Here is a 10,214-nt window from a genome sequence, read left to right as displayed (position 1 = left end):
TAAGATCGAACAAATTGGTGCGAAAGACAGACAACAGAGATCCATAATAAAAATAAAAGTTATGTCAAGGTTTCTCAAAGCTGTCATTTCGAACCTCAACTTTTACATCTCGATTTTTCACTATGTTTTCAGTGAAGATATTGCCGAACACCAAACAAGTACAAACTTGGTTAATCACAATGCTTTTGAAAAGCCGCATGAGCCACCTGTCACATATTTGTATATACCACATATTTGAATTTGAACTATATTGCACCATACTTTATTTTCAAGCTGTTGTAACAAAGACGGCCCATACCTCAGGGTCACATGTTGTGGTAGTGAAAAGGCATGCCAAATCAAATAAAGTTATCAACAAAAGCAAGTTGAGAAAGATAATCTCGTGGAGACATATCTAGCATTTCCTATTTGACATACTTTGTGTTTTCAAATAGTCGACCCACGCACACACAAGCGAACAAAGAGAGTAAAAACAGAAACACGGCTGTACTTCACACGAAAGCACAACCGTGATTTTCACATGGTATGCTTCACGCGTTTTTCCCCCTCATTAAACAAGGAAAAAAATCTGAAAACCCAAAGAAAAACAAACATGTGCAGAAAAGGGAAAAAATGTGTTGCCGCGGGTGGGACAAGGACATGACACATGACAGTGGTTGGGCGCACCATGCGACACGCCTCAGTAGCCCCCCTGGAAGCCCCTTGCGGGGGGTACTCACTATATATATCTGTCGTCGAGCTCTATGAGGACTTTTTTCAGTTGCTACGAGGGCATTTTCTATTCTATGCTGGTTTCACAAAATAGACCCCGAAATTGGAGGGGAATCTAAATGGGCTGGCCATTAGCCTGATTTCTCTACTGGTTTCTTCTGGTTTTTATTTTCCTTTTTTACTTTACTTTTTTTCTTACTTTTCCCTTTCTTGTTTCATTTTGGTTTAACTATACAACTAATATTTTGTTTTTTAGTTCTTATTTTCAGTGTTTCTAACCCATGCACATTGGTTGAAATGCCATGAACAATTTTTAAATGCATGAACATTCTAAAATGGATGTAACTTATAAAAAATTCATGAACATATATTAAAACATGTGAACATCTACCAAAATTACGAACATTTTCTGATTTTACTACTTCTAAAAAAATACATTAACATTCTTAAAATATGCAAATAGTTTTTGTAATTCATAAGCAGCTTTTTGATTCATGGGATTTTAAAAAATAATTTTAAATATTTATTATTATTTTCGAGAAAATAAAAGTTGACAAAAAAATAGAACAATAATATTTCACGCGGAAAAAAAATCAAACGAAGAGAACATTTGTACGGCTTATGTTGTTCTGATCTACTCTTTTTTTCCTTTCTGGTTTTTAACCCCCCAAAAAAGTGCACTAGATATGATTCTAGTGTCAGCTAGGGTAGCCAACTGGACAACCCACCCCGATCTGATTATAACATTCTTTTATTGTTTTCTTCTTTCTTATTTTCTTTTCTTTTTCTTGTTTTTCTAAAAATGGGTGAATTTTTTATCAAAATGACTGAACCTTTTTTTTTATCAAAACCGATGAACTATTTTCAAATCCATGAACTTTTTCTTGAATTCCTCAAAAAAATAAAAATTGATTAACATTTTTTGAATACGTGAATTTTTTTAAAAAGTCCATGAACTTTCCAAAAGTTCAATAAAGTTTTTTAAAATTGATGCACATTTTTTCAAAATTGATGACTTTTTTCTATATTCGATGATTTTTTAAAATTTGATGAACTTTTTCCAAAATTGATAAACTTTTTCTAAATTTGTGAACTAATTTTCAAATTCATGAACATTTTTTTGAAAATCGATGAAATTTTCTTGAATTAGACATTTTTGAATAGAAACAAATGAACCCAGCGAAAAAACGAACAAACAAAAGAAACAGAAACTATCTATTGAAAGAAACGGGAACTACCTGTGGAAAGAAATAGTCGTCACACGTACAAGCTAGTGGGCTTCAGAAATTCAGCCTGTTAAGGAGCACTCTCCCCTATGTAATAATCTTAAGAAAATACGGGTTGCACATTCAGCCAGACATCAGGCCTATTTCTCGCCTACTACGAGAGCATATTTTCAACAATGTATTCAGATTATATAAAATGTTACGAACAATTTTTCATGATGCATGGGCATCTTTTAATTTCATTTACATTTATTTGAATGGTATGAAACTTTTCTTTCCATGCAAACATTTTTTATATTGTATAAACATGTTTTAAAAATGTCAGAGACATTATTTTTGGATTGCTATCAACATTTTCTTAAATTACATGATTTTTTTGGCATGTATCTATTGTTTGAACGCGTGATGAATTTTCTTAAAATTCTTAGGAAAATACTTGTTTCCTGTTTAGAAATATAAGTAAACGTAATAAACCAATAAAAGGAGAAAATATGCACTACAGAGCAGCGGTCCTCCCGCACTAGGCCGTCCCATTAACGGGGCGTCTGAGTCGAGCGCATCATTTACCTCGCACAAGTGAGGTATAGCTATTCTCTTCAGCCAGACATGTACTAAGCTTTTGCCAGGCTATAACTCAAATATGGCCCAAACTAAGTACTTCAAGCTAGACCCCCCTCCCTGCCCCACCCAAATTTTAAAAATGCTACACCTATGTAATCTACCTACGTAAACCTATGTTATTTCTTTCCAAACCAATCAACCCCCCCCCCCCCCCCCCCCCCCCCCCAATTTAACAGTGTGGGCCTGGGCCTTTTCTTTCTCCCAACCAAAACAGGCCGAGTCAGCTTCTACGTATAAGGTACGTAAGAATTATTACGTAGATGTAGCAGAGCTCGCAAGTTTTAGCCCAAATCATCCGCAAAAAGCCCATATTCTCCAATCAATAGACCATGATGGCTGAGAGCTCCTATTGGACGCATTCTGCATCAAACAACTGCACGACGCACGCACGGAAATCCTGACAGGGCCGGCCCAATAGTGGGCGCGCCTGTTTGCTTGTACAGTAGCGCTGCGATGTTAATGATAATAAAAAAAAGTATGCGCACTTCTGCCAAGATTCAACCTCTGGACCTCCAAGTTGCGTTCCAAAGGAGCTAACCACTAGCCCTATCAAGTGTTGCTTATTAAATCCTGAAGCGTGCCAGTATAAGAACTAATATCAACGAAGAATCTGGACAGTTTTTTGAATTTTTTCGAACTTTCCTTCGAAATTGTGATATTTTAACAAACGGGCAATGTTTCAAAAATACGATAACTTTTATAAAAACTCGGACATATTTTCAAATTTCAAAAAATAAAACAAAAGACGTGAACATTTTTCGACAGATTTGTTTAAAAAATTCCTGAACATTTTCCAGAACCCGAACATTTATAGAATCTTGAGAAAAAAAATTGATAATGGGAACAGTTTTTCAAAAGCACAAACTTTTTTGAACGTACGATTACGCAAACAAATTTGTGAACCAGAATTAGTTGCTGTAGTGAACAACTTTTTGAACGTACAATTACGCAGACAAATTTTCTGAAAACAAACAAAATTTGAGTTTCCCAAACATTTTTGGAATTTGTGACATTTCTTTAAAGCACAAACATGTTTTTTCTCTTGAGAACAAATTTTGAAACGGAGAACAAATTTGGAAGCGTGAACAATTTTTTAAAGCACAAATATTTTTTGAATCTTGAGAACAATTTTGAAAAATCGCAAACAAATTTGGAAGCGCAAACAAATTTTTAAAGCACAAACATTTTTTGAATCTTGAGAACAAATTTTGAAAAATCCCGAACAAATTTGGAAGCACGAATATTTTATGAAAATGTGAACATCTTATGACATCTGGTACATTTTCTGCATTTCGAAAGTTTTGAACTTTTTTGTGTAACGAGAACAATTTTTGAATTTTGAGAACATTTTTCGAAAACTGTAATTTTTATAAAAAATACGAACAAAATTTGAATATTTTTGAGTTTCTTTTGAAGAAAAGAGAAAAAAAAGTAAAAGAAATAGAAAGAAAACAAAAAAATCAGGAGCAGTTTTCAAAATTGTGAACAAAAATTTGAAAATGTGAACACTATTTCAGGAATGTGAACAAATTCTGACAAAAAGAACATTTTTGAAAATTCTAAAACATATTCGATGTTTTTGAAAACCATATTAAAAAAGAAAAAACAAAGAAAACGGGAAAAAGAAATAACAGAATAAGACTGTGAAGAAAACCAGAAAGAACCAGTAGAAGGTTTAAAGTTTTGTCATCGCTTTTAGTTTCTTTATAAGTTTAGCTTTGTTATTCGTTCACATCCACGAGTCAGTCGCGATGCCTACCGCGGCCTGTACTTCTACAGGAGGTTGTTAGTTCGATCCCGGGCGTGAACATTTTTTGATGCAGTTTTTTAATCTCGCGAAGCAAAACCAGGGTGAGCTACGCCCTGTGCGAAGCAGCGACTACTTGCCGCAGTAAGCGGCAAATAGGAAATTCCATGATGGCTGGCTTAGGGCCTCTCTAATTCACAAGATTGCAAAAGGGTGAGAATAGGAAAAACATAGAATTACAATGTCGTAGTCACTTGAATCCTACATGTTTTAGTTTATTTGGCCTGCCAAGAAAAAAATAATTATTTTCAGGAGGTTTGAGTGGATGCAAAAGTTTCTGTTGAATGTTGTAAAAAATATCCCATCGAAAAAATTCCTATAATATTTAATATTATTAATCAAATGACCAACATAGGAAAAATTCCTAAGTATTTCTGTCCCTCAAAATTCCTGTGAAAATCCTTTGAATCTAAGATCCTCAACTTTGGTTTGCTAATTTGATGATAAGTTTTGCAAATGTACATCTCAAGGGAAGAAAGACATGTACATCCCGCATATTTCCCTGCCAAACCGAGTCTCAAGTGCATGTGGGACATTCTCGTAGGCAAATCTACAACGTAAATGAGATTTGGCGAGTTTGACTTTAGGGTGAACGGCTAGGGTTCACCCTGGTGTCGCAAGGAAAACCATACATGGACTTCGTAAATTGGGTGACCAATGTGGTTCCAACCTTATTCTTAGAGAAGAGAATAAACTCATTTTTGTTGGAAAACGATACAAACAAAGATGCTTAGCTCTAATGTAGTATGTAGTTCGCATCGCCCCTTATGCTCTGTACCTAAAAGCAATGTCCAAATTCTAAAGTGCCCCTGATCACCATATGTTCATTCTCCTGTCCGGCAACAAACCTCTCCCAAAAACCAATATGAGCTTCCCTTGGCACCTCATCCTCTTCTCATACTCCTTTGTCCTCCGGTTTTGTGATAGTCCTTTTTTTAGTTGTTTAGAAAACTATAATCAATGGTAAGACGAACAGTCAACCGAAATCGATGGTAACTAACTGTTACAAATATATGATAGAGCATTCATTCATATTGGTAGCAATGCACCATTTTTGGTAGAGCACATGATTATTTAAACCTGGTGCATTTCATATATGATGACGCTGGCATTACAAATCCATCCGCGAGGCGTGTCCGCGTCGCGTACGCCTAAGACGTCATGGCCAGCCAGGTCGTCTCTAGTCGTGGCGTGTTCCTGACTCAGCCTTGCTCGCGTTCACCCCGAGGCCCCGTCTTGGCCTCGAAGCTTCGTCTCGCCTCCCTTTCTTCAAATGGCAAAAGTAAACCCATGCGACCACACAACATTTTTGCAAAACCCTAAATAAAAAGTAAAAATTGTGCAAAAGATAGGACGATTTTTTACTCTCTGCAATCCAAATTAATTGTGACCACTTTAGTACAACTTTAGCGGAGGAAGTACAACTTTTTGTAAACATGCATGCATTTGACACCGTATGCTTGAACTCATGGCATCGCCACCGCTTTTTTCCCCATAGAGTTGACGGACTCTAATTCTTTCTAAGTCACCTTTTAATGGCGAAATTTTGAGTCAACTTACCAATAGCAAATGTAATAAATTATGGTCTCAATCCAAAGTTCAGGTGGGCATTATGATCATCCAAAAAATACACACCCGACTCTGCATAACTAGAATGCACATAGCAAAATTAACACGCATACAAAAACACGTAGATAAATAACAAACTCATCTAAGGCCAAAGTTATGTGTAGGCGAGAGAAAAAAAATCCAAAGCGATCGAACTCCAATTGAGTCAAACTTACCAATAGCAAATGCGATAAATTAGGGCCTCAATCCGAAGTTCAAGAGGGCATTATGACCATCCAAAAAGTAAAAAAATGTGTGCGTTTGCATTAAGATATTTCTCCTGTTTCAACAAAAAAAAAGGTACTGTACCGTGTTTACATTTTAATCTACTTAAATACAGTACAATCGTAGTGTCGTTTACATTTTTTCTCACTATATTGTACATTGTTCTTCTTTCCTCCCTACACTTGAAACTTGTCCGCCCTACCCAAACACACAACTGGGAAAGCCAAGGGGCCGACCCCATCAATCAAACAAGCACATATGTTCGTCGACCGATCTTGTGCGTCGTATGTGTTCGATCGTTTGTAAAGCTGCTGCACTCATGCTCCTGTCCTGCCGCAAAGATCAAGACCCACTCCCTCCCTTGGAATCCAATTCCAAATCAAGATCCATCACTTCTGCCCTTTGATCCCCTCTGGCATCCCAAAGTTCTGGTACACCCTCATCTCCCCGCCCAGGCCCGCCGTGACCACCACCATCCCCCACGCGTTGCAGCCGGCCTCCCGCGACGACGGCCCCATGCGCAGCATCTCCGCCTGCGAGCCGGGGAACGTAAGCGGCCCGGACTTGGGACGTGGTGGCAGCTGCACGCCGTCGCCAAACGCGTCGTTGTCCGCTCTCCTGCCAGCGCCGCCATGGACGCTCGACGATGCGCGCTCGTCTCCCGCGCGCGGGAACGGCGACGGGGGGGATCCGGGCCACGGCACCGCGGCGGACACGTCCCTGCAGAAGAAGTACTCGTAGGAGCGGCTGGTGAGCCACGTCTTGGCCTTGACGCCGATACTTCCCCCTGCAGCGGAGCCCATGCCGCCGGCGGCGCGCCTCCAGACGTACACGTGCGAGTCCTCGCTGGCGCAGACCACGTAGCGGCCGTCGCCGGAGTAGGACGCCGAGAGCTGGCTGCTGGTGTTCTTGAACCCTGGCAGGCAGAAACACGGGTTCCCTGTTCGTTGTGGAGTTTGTGGCAATGGAACGGGTGCTGCTGGTAAAGGTGAGGCGGAGCATGGCCTTGCCGCCACTGGCGTACCTTTGAACTTCTGGAGGACGGTGATGCCGTTGAACACCCGGATCTGCGAGTCCGCCGACGTCACCAGGATCTCCGACGGGTTCCCCGGCGCAAACTGCGTGAACAACATCCGACGTCAACATCGACCGATCCGTTTGCCATTGTTTGTCAGCTCAAGAACAAGGAGCAGGTACCTGGAATCCGGTGATCTTCTTCGCCTGTGACTTGCGCTTCTTGGATATGCTCATGTCGATCTGAGCCTCCTGGTTCAGCTTGCAATCTGGCACCAACACATCAGAATGCTCATTGATCATAATACTAAAAATATAAATTTAGTACTACAGATTGCGTGCTACTGACATTCAGATTACCTCTTGTCTTGTAGAACCGGCAGCACCCCTTGTGCGATCCAACGATCGCAGCCTAGGAAAAGAATTGAAGTTTGAACAACACACGTATTAAGCTCATATGGATTTGGCATGCATGATGTGTTTTTAGACGATGAATGGATTAGTTGATACTACTACAAGAATCGCATTAATGAACCTGGCCGTCGGGGGTGTAGCTGGCGGCGGTGACCATGTCGTTGAGGTCGCTCCAATCGACGACTTGTCGCTCCGCCACGCTCCAGATGCGCACCCTGCAGTCCAGCGAGCCGCTGATGAAGTAGCCTTCGTCCGCCGGGTTGAACTGGATGCACGTCACGTAGTCGCTGTGCGCGAACACCTGCAGGCACGCCTTGCTCTCCACGTCCCACAGCCGCACCGTCTTGTCCATGGACGACGACAGCAACCTCGACGACTGCTTGGACCACGACAGGTCCAGCACGTCGTCCTCGTGGCCCTCGAAGACGCACACCGGCTGCTCGGCGAGCGCGAACACGGTCTCCGGCAGCACCACGTGCTCCGGGAGCACGTGCTTGCTGCTCTTCCCGCGCAGGACCTTTCTCGACAGCTGCGCTGCCAGCCCCGGTGCCCCCGCCAAGGACCCGCCGTCGGCGGGAGCCAGCGGGGGAAGAAGCTTGCCGGTCGAGAGATCCGGCGTCAGGATAGAGGAGGAGGCGTCGGTGTGCACGACCTGCCAGACAAGCACCACGCGGTCCTCCCCGCCGCTTGCGAGGAACTGGGCGTCGGCGCTGAACTTGATGCTCCATATCGACCCCTCGTGCGCGCGGACCTCCTGCCGCATGTACAGCCCCGTCAGGTCCTTGCTCGACTTGCCGGAGTGGTGCACCTTGAGCCGCTCGGTGGACGACGACGACGTTGAGGCGCTGTCCGCCGCCGCCGCCGCCGACGCCGACTTGGACTTGGACATGGTCATCGCGGACGGAAGCGCGGACGACCTGTCCCTGTCCCTGTCCCTGTCTTTCTCGTGGATGAGGGCGGCGACTGTGGCGACGAGCTTCATGTTCTTCAGCCACCGTGGTTTCTTAATCGTCGGCATCCCGCCGTCCTTGTTCCCCGCCCCCGCCTTCACAGTCTGGCTCTGGCTTCGCCGCATGATCTGTTTCACCAGCGGGGTGTACCCGGCGTAGCCGTGGGCGTCGTTGGCCGCGCCGCGCGCGCCGTCCGTGGACTGGGTGCCGTTAACGACGAACACTTTGCCGTCATCCAGGTTGCAGTTTCTATTCTCTCCTCCGCCTTCGTCCTTGGACGCCGCTGATGGCAACGGACAACGAGCGGCTGGTCGGAGAGCCCTGTGCACGGGCGAACCTTGCAGAGAGTGCGGTGCCGAGTGCACGCGGCGTAATGCCGTCAGCTTTCTCGCGGCGGCGCCTCGGACGGCGAGGCGGCTATCCGACCGGCAACGTTTAAGGAAGGAGATGGGCTGCCGTTTCATGATCTCGGGTGGCGTGGAAGACGCAGACGGCGCGAACGCCCGCCGCGGCGGATGCCTGGAAATATTCCTCGTCCTGGCGATGCGGCTTCGGAGGATGTCTCTGCTGCTGTTGAGGCCCATCCCGTGGAGCAGTCGGCGGCGACGCTCCTTGATGGGCACGGGCTCGTCCGCCTCCATCCACATGTCGTAGTCGTACGTCGACAAGTCCTCCTCCTCGTAGTCCTCATCCTCGTCCAGCACCGCCTGCTCCTCCTGGAGCCGGTCATCCACGGCGGTGGCAAAGGAGACACGGGCAGCGTCGCTGAGGCCATCCTCCTCACCGTCGTCGGAGGGGAAGACTGGGTCGCCATCGCCGGGGGGCTTCACGCGATCGAGGCATTGAAAGAAGGACTCCTGCTCGCTGCAGCCATCATCGTCGTCCGTCGCCGCCTCCCGGAATCCATTGTCATGGCTCATGGTGTACGGTTCTTGCCTGGCGGTGGCAAAACGAATGGCCTGCCGGCGCATGCCTGGGAGAGAGACCCTTGCTCTCCAAATTGCTAAATTTAGGGGCACGTTTTGTAAGGCTGTAATGTTTTTTGCCATGGTGCCTGCTCCAGTAAGGCATGGCAAAAGGGGGGAAGTTCTTCCAGATCAAAATTTGATCGCATTGGAGAAGAGTCAAAATAGTTAGTTATTTTTACGGATTTGCCATCACAAGGGTATCATCTATTTGATTTTTTTAACTTTTTTAAGAAGAATTTAATTTTTTAAATAAAAGGTATGAGCCTGACTTTATAGATAAAGTCATAAGGTCGTTACCTCCAAAAAGAGCTATCTGGTCGTAATTGCTAATCATCGATCGACATTTCCCATTTCTCAAAGGGAAATGTTTACGATCGGCAGACCGGCCAAACACTCGGCCGGTCCAGCGCAAGTCGCATGATTCCACCAGATCAAAGGACGCCTACAGCCCACTCGCCACGTCGCTACCGCAGCCTCCTGGCCCACCACCGCTCCCCATCCCTCTCGACCCCTCTCGACGCTTTTATCACTTTGCCCGTCCACTCATCCCGCTGCTATCTCATCCCCTACCATCCCCTACCAACAGCACAAGCACTCAAATCAGATCGCATGAGAAATCACCTCTGCTCCCCGCCTCCCTTTCTTGCATCTAGATCTGGTCGAGATGGGG

The 10,214-nt window shown here is 44.6% G+C and overlaps 1 protein-coding gene across 1 annotated transcript; it reads right to left on the bottom strand.

Annotated features, from left to right (window-relative positions):
* Positions 1 to 6,212: 6,212 nt before the first annotated feature.
* Positions 6,213 to 9,445, bottom strand: LOC125553615 (WD repeat-containing protein 44-like). The gene is made up of 4 exons (XM_048717374.1): positions 7,748 to 9,445; positions 7,573 to 7,624; positions 7,396 to 7,481; positions 6,213 to 7,316 (listed from the first exon to the last, which is right to left on the bottom strand). Exons 1-4 carry the CDS (start codon positions 9,221 to 9,223, stop codon positions 6,588 to 6,590), a joined length of 2,343 nt encoding a protein of 780 aa, XP_048573331.1. The 5' UTR covers positions 9,224 to 9,445; the 3' UTR covers positions 6,213 to 6,587.
* Positions 9,446 to 10,214: the final 769 nt, after the last annotated feature.

Source organism: Triticum urartu, chromosome 4 (assembly GCF_003073215.2).
Source record: "Triticum urartu cultivar G1812 chromosome 4, Tu2.1, whole genome shotgun sequence".
NCBI lineage: Eukaryota > Viridiplantae > Streptophyta > Magnoliopsida > Poales > Poaceae > Triticum > Triticum urartu.
The sequence above is the reverse complement of the archived record's forward strand: the minus strand, read 5'-3'. Positions and strand labels throughout refer to the sequence as shown.